This window comes from Rhodamnia argentea, chromosome 2, assembly GCF_020921035.1.
Source record: "Rhodamnia argentea isolate NSW1041297 chromosome 2, ASM2092103v1, whole genome shotgun sequence".
Taxonomy (NCBI): domain Eukaryota; kingdom Viridiplantae; phylum Streptophyta; class Magnoliopsida; order Myrtales; family Myrtaceae; genus Rhodamnia; species Rhodamnia argentea.
This window is the reverse complement of record NC_063151.1, coordinates 10,412,032-10,426,518: the sequence shown is the minus strand read 5'-3', so window position 1 is coordinate 10,426,518 and position 14,487 is coordinate 10,412,032. Positions and strand designations below refer to the sequence as shown.

The 14,487-nt window shown below is 38.7% G+C and overlaps 1 protein-coding gene across 1 annotated transcript; it reads left to right on the top strand.

Moving 5' to 3' along the window:
- Window positions 1-4,780: 4,780 nt before the first annotated feature.
- LOC115731184 (uncharacterized metal-dependent hydrolase YabD-like) lies at window positions 4,781-6,715 on the top strand. The gene is made up of 2 exons (XM_030661823.2): window positions 4,781-4,902; window positions 5,506-6,715. The coding sequence occupies exon 2, from the start codon at window positions 5,714-5,716 to the stop codon at window positions 6,581-6,583; it is 870 nt and encodes a 289-aa protein (XP_030517683.2). The 5' UTR covers window positions 4,781-4,902; window positions 5,506-5,713; the 3' UTR covers window positions 6,584-6,715.
- The last annotated feature ends 7,772 nt before the right edge of the window (window positions 6,716-14,487 follow it).

Sequence of the window (14,487 nt, the reverse complement as noted above, 5' to 3'; positions counted from 1 at the left end):
AACCTTCTGTCAAACTGGACTGTCGTAACTGTAGAGCCTATAAGGGCTAACGCGTGACCGTTGGTTACTCTTACTTTTCGCCTAATTCATTCATCTTTTTCTTTATAAAAGAGCAATCAAAAGGGTTTCTCCCTGCTTTATAAAAAGTCTCGTGATTATTCTTTCCCTTATAATTTTCCTTTTTTTCGGTCGATTTTTGTTGACATGGACCTTCAAAAATAATTATATGGATGCAGGAATGGATGCTAAAAAATTATTATGACGAGCCAAATGAAAAAACTAAAGGAAAGACAAAATTCAAAAAAAGAAAAAATTTAGAAATGGGATCCATCGTGGCAGCCATATCCCCATTACTCAAGTTCTAAACTTACATTGATCGTGACCATTTGAGTTCATGGCCATGACAACGAGATCTTTTCGAGCATGCAGCTCCAAGGTCGTGAAGCTCGAGGCCATAATCGCTCAATTGGGGTCATGAGCTCGTACGGCCGGATAATTTTACATTGGTGTCGTAGGTGCTGAGTTTCGTTAGTTTTTTATTTGGTGGGGTTTGAAGAAGGAGAGAGAGAGAGAGAGTCAAAGTTAAAAAAAAAAAAAAGAAGAAAATCCACATTACCAATAAAAAAAAAACAATCCACCTCATAAAATGGTTAAATGCCTCCAAGGTCGCGTTAGCAAATTCCATTGACAAATCTGCATAGGGATGACAATGGTTTTTTTTTTCTAAAAAGTATATATGACTTTGTTCCTAGGCATAAGTGCATTCAACCGAGTCTTAAATTTATAAAAAAATACAATCACTTTTTTTTGTCAAAAAAAAGTACAATCACTTAAAACTTATCAAATTAGTACAATCAAATTATTCCGTTAAATTCCGTCCAACCTAGCTAATAGAAAATACTGACTTGACTTTTTTTTAATTATTTTCTCTCTTCTACGTGGAACTCAAGTGGCTAAAACAATATCATTTTGATCCAAATTTGATTATTTAACATAACCTTTGTATCAATTAGGCTTATCGTCGGAGGGTGATGGCAATAACACGAAGGTTACCTATGTTATCAGTCTTTTCTAGTTTTTAAATTTTTGTGTCAAATTGGACTATGAATTTTAAAATACTTTTTTTTTTGTTATTTACAATTGAAACTAATAAAAGTTGGCACCTACATTGGTACGATGAAAGCATGCTACTGAAGGAAGGACTTCATTGGTAAAATCACACAAGTTAGATGACTCGAGTATCTTAAAAATATTGAGGAATCAATTAAAAAAAACTTACTATTATTGGGATAATCTTGTACTCATTAAGTAATTGAATATCCATTTTCTTTGTTAAATTAAGTCCCTTAAATTTTAAAGTTAAGCTTAATGGTATGACTGCGTTAAATTGATCGCCCTGTCACAGGACATGGATGGCCTAATTGAGTTAAATTTATGACATGTGAAAAAAAATTTTTTTTTCGATTTAATATATGAAAAGGTCTTTTCCATTTCTTGTTTCATTTTCCTCTTTCTCTCCATTCTCCTCCTTCGTCCATTGCTGCTATTTCTTCTCTCTCTTCCACGGTTGAACATCGCCGTCGCGGCCATAGCCACTAACCCAACCCCGCACGCTACCGGTACGATCGATATCATCACCACGCTATCTTTGACTTCCCTCCCTTCCTTCCTTCTCTCATTGAGCTCCAAATGATGCCATATGCTTAGATTCGAGGTATGAATTAAGGAGACAAATGGGGGAAGAGAAAGTTGTTGATCCGAGACCGAGTTTTGAAACCAACGTTCGAACGAGTGGTGATGGTGGGGATAGTTCGGCTAAGTTTGATGGTAGTTGTTGGCAATGGTGATGATTAGACCTATCAAATGGGCGGGTCAAATTGAGTTTGGATCATATCATAAATAGTCCAATCCAAATTAACGCATATAACCCGTTTATGACCCATTTAACGTCATGCAAATTTCTCAACCACATTTGACTCGACACATACTCGTTCGGACGCCATATTGCTAAAATACTTTATTTAAAAAAAATCTAAACTTTTGTTTTTTTTCTGTCATTTCTTTTTCCTTTTCCTTTTTATTTTTCATTCTCTTTTTTTCTTTTCCTTTTTTTTTTCTTCTAAGCTCGAGAGTTGCCCTCGACCCTTGCCGGTCACAAGTGAGAGCCGTTTGACCATCTTTCAGATCTAGCGAGGGCCATGAAGCTCTCATCGACTACGGGCGAGAGCCACGAAGCCCTCGCCTTCTAGTTGGCAAAGGTCAATGGCCCTTGTCTGCTGTTGGTGAGGGTAGACCGGCCCTCACTAGATTTTGTAGAAATTTTTTTTAGAAAATAAAATTAAAAATAACATGTTTATAACTCACTTAAGATAGTTAGGATGAACCATTTAAAACCCATTTAAACCTTATTAAGTTGTAAAATAACCCATTTATGACCCACTTAAGCTTATTTTTAAAACTTTGAGACAAGTCATTCATTATCTATGCCATAAAATATGCGTTAAAATATGGGTTCTAGACCCATTTTGTCACGTATAGTGGTGATTAGGGTGTGCAAAGGAATCGAAAATAGCCCATAATGAGACTAGCCCATAACTAATAGGTCCTAAAGGAACGGGTGAGTACCGATCCAATTCCCAATTTTAGGTATGGAACCGTCCACCCGGATCGGGCCGGTAAATAAATATACATACACACACTCCTCGCCAACCATCTCGTTGAATCTCGATATATCTTGTCTCAACTATCTTAAGCAACTCTCTCAATCTCCTCGTCTCTCAACTCAACTACTATTGACTCGGGATTGCACCTTCGGCCGCTCCTTGCAAACATGGCTCACGGCCTTGCCTCCCTCTCTTGCTCTCGATTACCTCCATTTACTATAAGTTGAAAACCCTAATTTCTACCATTTGAACCTTTTTAATTTATTTAATCTACTCATTGTTCAAAGTATTGACAAGAAAGTGAAGTATTCTTTTCACTTGTTTGAAATTTTTCTTTTTACAAACAACGGGACAATTAAAGAACATGGCATTTTTTTTTACGTGAAACTTGGTGAAACCGGTTGGCGGCTCCCAATTCTAATTTTTCGTAACCGGTCCTCGTTGAGGACCATCCATTTTGGAATTGTTCACCCCTAGTGGTGGTGGTGATGGTGATGGTGATGACCACATGGTAGCACGAGAGAGAGAGAGAGAGAGAGAGAAAAGAGAGAGAGAGAGAGAGGATTAGTCGATTTGTGAACTTGGATGTCAGCATCCGTGTCAGCATCCGTACCTGATCATTAGCCTGGTGTCCCAAAGGTCCATGGACTCTTCCAAGTGCCCCACCAGGCCCGTCCACACTAAATGGGCCGAAGAACATTTTCAGTCGGGTTTGGGCAAAGCTAGTTAGTTGTATCGGGGCAGATTGGGTCCTTGGTGGCCCCGCCCGAGCCTGATAATTTCACGTGAACATTTCATTAAGGGCGGGTCTGGTCAAGAATGTAGAAGGACTTCACCCAAAGTCGGGCCTGACCTTCGAGCCTATCCATTGATCGCTAAAGTTTTAAATCGTTATCCATTGAAAAAAGTGCCACAGCACCACGGTGTGGATTATCTTTCCTGTACTCAATTAAAAGTCTCGTATTGAACCCATTTAAAAAAGGTATCGAATTTCTAATATGATATACAGATATCCAAATTGAATTGAATATAAAATAAGGAAAAAACCACCAAAAACCCTAAACTATACCGGTTTGTTTGACACAAAAACAAACTGTCACATGGGATAGGTTATAGGTTTCCAACTTTTGATGTGAAGTATTGGAATTTACCTCAAAATTTTTAAGATGTGTCACAATAATTTAGATTTTTATGTCACAAAAATATTTTGGAAATATCTCAAATAATTTATGGTTTTCAATGTCAAAAAAAGTTTGGGAAATATATTAATGAGTAAAGTTTGGGATTTTGGTGTCAAAAAAAAGTTTAGGTAAATATCTAATTTAAATAATTTGAGATTTTGGGTGATTTTTTCCCTATAAAATATTTAGATTGATTGACTGCCAACATAATGGCTCCCGTTGTCTTAATAAATTCCTCACGCTCTCATCGCCATCCTCCTCTTTTCTCACACCAGATTGACTTTCAACTGTTCGGACCTCCAAGCTCTCGCGGACATGTAAGTTACTCGAGCATCACCATCATGCAATCAACAACCATCGGTCCCTCCTCCATTTTCATTTCCGACCTGCAACCTTCAACAACCATTGGTCGCCCCCACACCCCTTACAGTCGGCCCCGAGGATGAGCCCCAACAGCTTGATCTTGGATAAAGGGGTGATTGCCCGTGCAACGAAGGTGTGAAAGACACGAGGGTTCTCAAGATCTATCCATGGAGGGGGTTAACAACCAGTGCACGGGATTTATCCGTGGAGCTCCTTTGTGGCCGAGATCGAGTCGAGTTTGTTGCCGCGACGAGCCTCGATGGCAGTGAAGAGACTAAGCTCACTGGGGAGACTACGGATGGCAATGAGGTTGTGGGTGTCGGGTCATGAGTGAGTAAAAGGGATAGAAAAGAGAGATGGGCGAGACATATATGATGTATTTTATCCACTTTTATCCCGCCCTCACATTTGATTATCTTATTTTGATCGTCCCCTGTACGGCTTGTATCCTTGCGGAATGCACATTTAGCTTCAATGGACGGATGGGATTTGTTGCTAGTCCTGCTCTTTAGTCCAGTGGTCTACATTTTGACTTAAGCCCCCGGTCAAGGGTATCGAAGAGGTGTCCTCGTCCCATTACGCCTTTCAGTTTCTTCATCCCAATTCCCGGCCCCTCTCTCACTCTCACTCTCACTCTCTGATCAACGTTCTTTCGTCCATCTTCGTCTCTCGAACTCGCATCCAGGCGCTGAAGGGTATGTTATTCACTTCGATGAGAAAATTCCGGAAACAATTCAATCTTTATCAGGTTCCATTGTGATTGTTTCTGTTGTTCTTCTTCCGTTCTTTGAGCTTAATTTGGATGATACCTTATCGTGCTGATGACGGTTTCTGCGCTTTCTGTGTCGTGACTCGCACACCAAGTGTTCGACAAATTGCACCCTTTTCTGTTTGAAGCTCTTCTTCCTTTTTCCCCCGCCCCCTTTGTTTTTCGCTGCTATGGGGCGCGAACTGTTTCTGTGATGGCGTATTGCTGGGCTGTTCACCTGATAGAAAAGAAAGATAGACGTGAAACATTCTCTTTGTGCCCAACATCAAAAGGACTTAATTTTTTGGAGCGGAAACGCGAGCCACACTTGGTCGCGTTGCTCTAAGCACCGGCAATCCCGATTATGGATTCCTAAGAAGTATAACCAGATTCGAATTTGGAGATCTTATAGCACCTTTCGTTTTCTTTTCCCTTGAGAGTGTCTTTCATTTGCCCACGCCTGTGAATGTTTCTGTTGACGATGCGGATCCCTTTTAACTCTCATTACCCGTCAGAGGCTTCATTGTACTGAAATGTGACTTCTTTGTAGTTGGCTCAAAAAGCTAGTCCCGGAAAGCAAACATTTGTCAGACAGACGCGTGATTGTGCGGTGTATTAACCGAGCGTGCTCAACAATATCACACAGAAATTTGAATTGATCCCCTTATAAATAGTGTCCAGTCCACTTTGGGTCTTGCATTGTCCTATCTTCTTGGACATCTATTCTAAGGGGGACAAGATCATAGAATAAAAGAGGTATGAAAGTGTTTGACGCCCATTGCCACTTGCAAGACCCAAGGGTCTGGCATATGGCGCCGAAGTTGATTGAGTCGGCCCTTCAGTCTGGTGTAGTTAAATTCGCGGTTAATGGAACCCATGAGAAAGACTGGCATTTGGTGAAGCAAATGAGTGACGACCATCCTTGTACAATTCCAAACTTTGGACTCCATCCTTGGTTTGTCGCCGATAGAAGCCCTAACTGGTTCCAAATATTGAGGCAATTTTTTGAGGCCACTCCTTCTGCTGCAGTGGGAGAGATTGGTTTGGACAAAGGGTCTCATGGGAGGAAGATCGATTTCAACGATCAAGTCGAAGTGTTCCAGAAACAGCTCGAACTTGCAAAAGAATTGAATAGACCGGCATCAATTCATTGTGTCCGAGCATTCGGCGATCTTCTTCAGATATTGAAAGATGCAGGGCCTTTTCCTGCTGGTGTCATCCTCCACTCTTACTTAGGTTCGGCTGAAATGGTTTCGCAGTTTGTTGAAGTTGGAGCTTATTTTTCATTCTCAGGATTTCTCATGTCCATGAAAGAGCAGAAGGCAAAGGAGATGTTGAAAGCAGTTCCTTTTGAAAGAATTTTACTGGAAACAGATGCGCCTGATGCATTGCCAAAGAACCCTGCATTTGTTATCGATGGTGATGCTCGTTGTAGTGTAAGTCAGGCTGATGAAGGAAGCATCGAATCTACATCTCCGACTGAATCTCTGAATCATCCGGCAAACATTCATGCAGTGCTTAATCATGTCGCATCCTTGCTAGACATGCCTTCAGAAGATCTTGCGGAGCTCAGCTGTAAAAATGCAGTGCATCTATTCTCCTACGAAGGTTCAAAGCTGGACCTATAGTTGGTTGCTGATAGATGGTGAGTTAGCCACTATAATTACACTCGAGCGACTGCAGTTAGTTAGTCTACTTTTGTCTAAGTCTAGATTATTCAACATAGACAATGCATTTTACGCTTGAAACGCACTGTGTTTTGTGTAACAACAATAATGATGAACAAGAACAACAATGTAGGAGTGTATTTTGTGTAACAACAAGAATGATGAACAACCATGCAGGAGCAAGGTCTGACTGTTGCTTTACATGTTCTCGTATCGACCAGTGTAAATGCCTATTGTTCATGCATGTCTCTTCATTAGAGGTAGCCTGTTTGCCATTAAATCGGCCACACGGTATGCATAGTGGAAAGACTGGATCTTGATGCTTTGAACAACTTGCTGTAGCCTTGGAGATGCACTCCTGTGAATTTACACGTTGTTCTCATATGATGACATACAAGATGTTTTCCTGAAAAAATTGTTGCAAAGAAGGTTCCTACAATGCGCCTGATTATGGATACAGCTTTATAGATTGATTCAATATTTCTTTAAAAGAAGTTTATACCTTCTTTTGCTCCTTTTAACAGAAATGCATTATGGAAGAAAAAGTAAACAAAGTAACGAGTAATACGAAGAACATACGTCACATTTCACCAATGAAAACTTACATATCTCAAATTTTGAAAGTATGAAATACGTACCTATTTTGCACATTCACATCAATTACCCTTGTGTCCCTATTTGCGAAGGTGCCATTCTCGAAACCGTTCTCACACCCATCCAAAATAAGTCCAAATCCATCGACCAGGACGACGAGAACCCTCTCCGATCACAAGATCGACCACTGCGGTACTCACCTCCCTCGGTCGGCTGCATTTCCAATTCCCGAAACTTGTAATTATGTGGATCGCCTTGGTGAAATATAATGACATTGAAAGACCAGTAACACATTGTTTGATTTATCTTGAAATTTTGATTATCTAAGAAATGAGAGTTCTAACTAGAATTTTCACGTTTGAGTGAGAACTTTATTTTTGAAACAATACGAAAATTCTAAATTGTTGATTTCTTTTTTTGTTGAAGGAATCGAGCTTGAGAAGGAAAGACTCTGACAGGTACAGATCATTTCTTTTCAATTATTGTGAGATATATATATATACACACACACACGAGTACGCCGAGGGAGCGCGCAAATCAGATCGGATGGGCAAATGTATAACCTGACTTTTTGGCCCTACCATCACATGGCAAGATTGGCAATCCCACCGCTTCATAAACACGTAGCCATGCATGTTTAGGAGGACATGAAAGTTTCAAAAATGACGGGCATGCAGAGAATTGGAAAGTTAGGCATAAGTGAACGTTTGAAAGTATGGCATCAGTGAATGCGTACACAAGTTATGACACTAGGTACTTTTCAAGATTGGCAATCCAACCGCTTCATAAACACATAGCCATGCATGTTTAGGGTGCACATGGTAATACTTCAAAGTTGATTTTTGCTTCAAAAGTACTTCTGGAGCAAAATTTCATTTGATAATATAACTTCTGAAGCAAAAATCCATTTGGTAAAAATTTTTCCTTCTAAAAGAAATTTCTACGTGTGAAGTGAATTTTTACTTTTGAAGTTATTTTTCCTCCAATTTGAGAAGTTAAAAAAAATTGATTCTCAATTCAAAAAGTACTTCTCACATGACCCTCTTTTCATTATGCCCTCACTCTCTTTTCGACCGCGCTCCCCAACCTCCACCGTTGCCCACCGTTGACCACCGACCACCGCCCGCAACCACCTCTACCCACCGCCCCTGACTAACCATTGCTGGCCACCGCCCATCCTCGCTCGAGACCACCGCCAACCACATAGCATCGCCCACCGCAAACCTCCATTGGCCACCACCTACCGCCGCCCGTGATCGCTACCACCCGCCAATTGCCCCTCACCGCCAACCATTGCCCATAGCCACCCGCCAACCACCTCGGCCGCCTACCATAGTCGGCCCTCACCGCCAACCATCGACCACCGGCCCACCCGCCTCCCCAATCTTACGCCGACCTCCGTCGGCCGTTGCCAACCACCACCGTCGCTCGCTGCCGTTGTCAAGTTGCTATATCCAGCCTCCGAAGTAGAAAATAATTAATAATTTCTTATTTTTGAAAATTAAATAATATTTTTTAATAAAAAATATTTTTAAAGATTTTTAAAAAGTGTAAAAATGAAGTAGAAATTTTTTGGCATCAACAATAATTTTTTATAGAAGATTTTGTGCTAATAATGTTTCAAAAGTAGAAATTTTCAACCGTTACCAAACGAATTTATCCGATCAGAAATTAATTTTTGAAGTAAAAGTAGAAAAATTAACTTATGCTTCTGATTAGAAATAAAAAAATCAACTTCTAGCTAGAAATTGATTTCTAAAGCAGAAGTCTCACCACGCGCGCCCTTAGATTGGTAGACCCCTTTGTGTTTCTTTGAGAAATTATCAAGTGTAAGATAAGTATCGGATTGAATTCATGCTCCATTTGTTTCGCGAAAAATAAGTTGTTTAAAATTTTTTCATTAGCTTCGAAAATATTTGGACACAAATTTTCGTTGATAGTAAAAATAATTTTATTGGCCTGTTATTTCAAGCGATACAAGAAATCATTTATTGAAAAATATTTTTTAAATTATTTATTTTTTACAAAAAAATGGAGCCTTAAATAGTTGAAATTGGCAAGTCCCGTGATCTTCTTGCAGAGTTTTATAAAATGTGACGGTCCAAATTCAAACTTTTACGTTTATTAGTATATAATTTCTCATTTTTCCTTGTCTACCTCCTATAAAATCCAGTTGATATAAATTGTGGATTGCGATGATCCCCTCATCTCGCCAGAATCTAGTACAAAATGTACTAAGAAAAATTACCAAAAAAGTCATAAATCTATTGCAATAGTATCAATTCAATCCTAAGTTTTTTTTTTGCAAATTAAGTCCTAAACCTTTTGCATTTGTGCCAATTTAGTACTTTCAGTTAATTTTGGCCCGAAATTGCTGATGTGTGCAGCCGATGATGATTTGGTGGAGCCGGCATTAATGTGGCCAATTTCTAATAATGCTTTTTCGATTTTTTATTTTTTATTGTTAGTTTATTTTTCCTTATTTTTCTTTTCTTTCTCTTTCATTTTTTTTCTTCAATTCGCCCCTTGCCTCCGGTCACTCACGAGGCTCGACGGCTAGCTAGAGGAAGAAGGAAAAAACAAGAAAGAGAAAAAATAAAAATAAAAGCACAAATAAAAATTTGAATAATTAAAATATTATTAAAAATTGCCACATCAACGCTAGTTGCGTTACGTTAGTGATTTCCTGCCAAAAGTAGTCAGAATAACTAAATTGGTACAAAAAAAAGATTTAGGATTGAATTGACACGATTGTAATATGCTTAGGATTTTTTTCGTAATTTTTTAAAAAATACTAGCCATATTCTCCTCAAACCATTCTTCTAATTTGTAGTCTTTTTTGGCTTGCGCTATTTACACCCCCTTATTGACTCTTGACACCCTATTTTATATTAAATTAACTACATTATCCCTTCACGGGTCTTACTCTTTATTTAAGATTATTTCCTACCTATTTTCTTCTTTCTTTTTCAGTTTTACTAAAAGAAAACCTTACTCATGTCCCTTCCAAACAACTTTTTTTCACCCTAACAATTTCTTCCACACCCATATTTTAATCATCCTAGCCGCTTCTTGCACTCCCATTACATTGCAACGTTTTCTTCATGTTTGTCATCTTTTGAAATTATTCTTCATTTTTATAACCTAAGCAATGACCAATTATATATTAAAATAAAGAAATGTTAGTTTTATCTACAAATTATTTACTTTATTTCCTTAAATTATCCTTATGATCGCGAATTTTTTGACTTTTGTTTTTGGATCAAATTTACAAAAATTTACTCAAAAATAAGATATTATAATTGATGTATGCATCATACACAATTTACTCATAGATTATTCTCTTACTTGTCCTTAAGTTATTTTTCAGTAATAGTTTGCTAGAACAAAAAATATAGAAATATACAACACATTACTAGAATAGTTAGTTTTTTTTTTTTGAAACACAGTAATTAGTTAGCTATCTAACAAATAAATTATTTTTCCAGAAAAGAGGTACACTGATTTAGCTCCAAATGGAAAGAAAAGGCAAAAAGCAAAAAAGAAAAAAAAAAAAAAGAAGGCAAGCATTCGTCTTAAATTAAGAGCGCCCACCACATTTAACCTTAATAAATGTTGTTTGAGAAAAGTATGAGTACTTTCATTTCTAGTAAAATCGAAACAAATGAAAAAAAAGACAAAAGGGGTAAGAAAGAATCTTAAATCAAGATTGGGACCCCGTAAGGGATAATATGGCCAACTCAACGTAAAAAGGGTTGTCAAGACCCAAGGGGTAGGTGGAAATAACGCGAGTTTTTTTTTTTTCAAAAATTTGTAGCCTACAATTAGGCGCATCACCCGCATTTATATTTAGTTAGTTTTGCTTGTGGGGGGTGTTGGCACTAAGTAACTCACCAACCACAACAACAGCGATAGAAAATGGAACCCTAGGATGCTTTTTTGGTGTTTTATTTCAACTAACTTGGCTAAACTTTGGATAGCTTTTCATAGCCATTTTGGTTGGTAATGATGTTATGAGTTTATAGGAAAGTAGTTATGCAAGTTCCTGACAAAAACAAAAAGAAAGAAAATTTCGATGGAGTTTCGACCGATGCATCCGGATGGAATGGTTTGTATATGTACCTAAATATTAATCAAGCTGAAAAGTCGATGCCTTGTGCTTATAAAAGAAAGATACATTGCTGAGGACATTATTTAATTTTTTTTTTTGGTCGAAAGTTAGTAAATGTATTGAGTCCATTAAATACAATTACTAACTTGAATTTGGATCTTTAGATTTTGTGTCTCTCAGATGAGACTTATAATTCTCAATGGTCAATTTAGTACATATACTACCATTATGTAATAATTTCACATATTGCAAAGATAAATGTAATGTTTTTCTCCGTTTTCGTTATTCACGTAGGCCATTTTGTCAATAGTTAATTCCTTGAAAAAGAAAAGCAGAGTTATTTGATCCATACATCTTCTTTCTTTATGGAAAAAAAGACTTTCCCTTTTTACTTGAAACCTATATATATATATAATGACTTAGTTCGACGAAGATAAGGAGTGGTCACCGGGCCAAAGGGTTCGGATAAGGAGGGGCTTATGGCAGGCTTTTATGACAACGGAAAGAGTGGAAATGAACTGAATTGCACGTCAAACAAGGGGTGAGTGTGCCTGGGATATATTTATGAAAACTAGAATTAATTTACGGAGGCGCTTTTTAACGTAATGGCAAGCTTTAGTAAGTGTACTCGGGCTAGAGCACTACCATAATGGGTAACTTCCTAAGAAAGTGTCTACATGTATGCTAAAGGAAAAAATCGTAAGGCTCATTATGTGATGGACCAAAGCGGACAATACCTTAAGTGAGTTAATTGAGGGATGTAACATTAAGGGATTAGAGCAGGACCCCTCCAGTAAGTGTGTGGTTCAAGGATGAACCAAGCATGAGTTGGTAGGCTAAATTAGACTTTGACGCCTTAGAACGTCGCAACAACATTTGTATATGTATTTGTTCTTTTAGGTTAATGCCACAAAAAATCCCAAACCGGTACACCTTTGATAAATTTACTCTTATTAATTTTCGTTAAATGGATTTAATAACATTAAAAACCTTAAACCGGTACACATGTGACAAATGGAATATAAAAGTCTCGAACTAGAACATCCGTCAATTGTCTCGTATCATCTAACTTAGCGATTCCATGATAAAATTTAATGAAAATTAATGATGGTAAATTTATCATATGTGTACCAGTTTGAAATTTTCTGTGGTAAAAAAATTTAGTTTTGCTTAAATTTATCACGGATGTACTAATACCACTACACTCATACTACCTCAAAAGAGAGCCTTTACATTAGCCAAACCATCATCCAACTTAGGAGTTGATGACCTCCGGCATCATCATGTCCCCTCCATAGTTATGTCTAGGAGAACCATCAAACCCTCTTAAAGGTTCAACCGCCTCGTCATTTACAGCAGCGTACCATGTGATAAAATGGCGAGGGAGAAACTCAAGTAACCCTACATCCATCCAGATAGTGACACTACACTTAACATACACTATCTTGAATCTCAGTACATGGACATTGTGGTATTCCCATTCTATTTATAGTACTCCAAAAGACAGTGCCAAGGAGGATCCATCCTAGAAATTTGAAAAAAGAAAGAAGAGTGAGCTAAAGCCTAGTAAATGAAAACTCCAAGTCTAAGATAAAACGTCATCTTACCATTCAACCTAATATCGACAAAACAATGTGAATCAATGTGAATTTCAAATATATTCATGTACAACATGAGTAAACGCATTTGCTTTTCAACATGATCCGCAATCAAAATGAGTAGACAGTGTGGCAAAAAATTACTCATTCAATTGTGACGCTTGGCCTCCGGAGGGTCGGGATTTAGAGGTATGCCAAGATCAAGGCTGGCTCCCAAGTCCCACCCGTGACATTGGATTTCTTTACGATTAGCAAATTAAAAGCTATGAGAGTCGCCACTAGCCTATGGGGTCGGCAGAAACCAATCGAGACACGGAGGATTATCCCGATCCACGCAACCGAGTTTCTAGGTTCGGGACTTGTTTACGCTAACTGGATAATTAGCGCCCTTTCACCAACCGCTGATATTTCCTAAGTACCACACATGCATATCATTTTAGGCTTATCGTATCTAACCAAGTACTAAATGATCATGCATAATGTTTTCCATTTCATGCAATTACCTATTTATCCTTAACCGCATACGGGGAAAGCGATCAACAGCAATTTTCAAAAGACAGTTTTTAAACACTCAATCAGATAAATATGCCAAATAAAGATTAAGATAAGCACATGCAGACCAAATCTAGATGGCGATATTTAAACAAACAATTCACGCAAGGCAATTAAAAATCGCCGGACGGACATCGATCTTAGCCAATTTTAGGCAGAAAATTCAAATTAGGGTAAAAGGTCAAAGAAAACATTTTCTAATTTTCTAAAATTTTTTGATTTTTTTTTTTGAATTTTTATTTATTTTTTATTATTTTATTAATATTTTATTAGATGGAACCGGGTCTGGGTCGGGTCCTCGGACCCGACTGGATCAGGTCGTCGGGCCCGGTCAGGCCCGGGGGAGAGGGCTCGAACCGGGCCTGATCCGCACAACAGGTCAGGCCCAATTTTTCTTGTCTTAAATAAACTAGGCCTAAATTGCCTTATGGCCCAGCTGCCAAAGCCCATTCGCGAGATACCAAACATCCTAGGCCCAGCTCCTTTTCATTCTCTTTCACGCCAGCCCACTTAGAACAGCCCAACCTCTTCTCCTTCAGTCTTTTCGGACCAGCCTCCTCTCTTCTAACGCCAGCCCAATCTTCTCTTCTTTTCTTTTTCTCAGCCCGTCCGAATAGCCCACGAGCCCTCCTTCAGCTTCCCTCTTATTTTTTTACGCCAGCCCAACTTCTCCTCTTCTCCTTCTCTTCACACCAGCCCACTCCTCCTTCTCTTTATTCTCCATCCCACACGAGCAAACTTTAGCCCATCTCTTCTTCTTCTTCTTCTCCTTCTCATTTTTTATCTTTCTCGGCCTGTCCTATTAGCCCACGAACAGCCCACCAAAAATGCTCAATCCACGAACAACCCACAAAAAGCGCGAGTCAGCCCCCCATTTTCACTGTTCATCTTCTTCTTCGTGTGCGATCTTCTCTGCAACACCGACGGTGGTTCTACCATCACGACGCCAACAGCTCTTGCTCGCCTCGCCGCTGCAACACGGGGAACCGCTCATTGCGCCGCCACCAGGA

Coding starts and splice junctions, on each gene's coding strand:
- LOC115731184 (XM_030661823.2), top strand. CDS start 5,714: ATGAAAGTGTTTGACGCCCATTGCCACTTGCAAGACCCAAGGGTCTGG.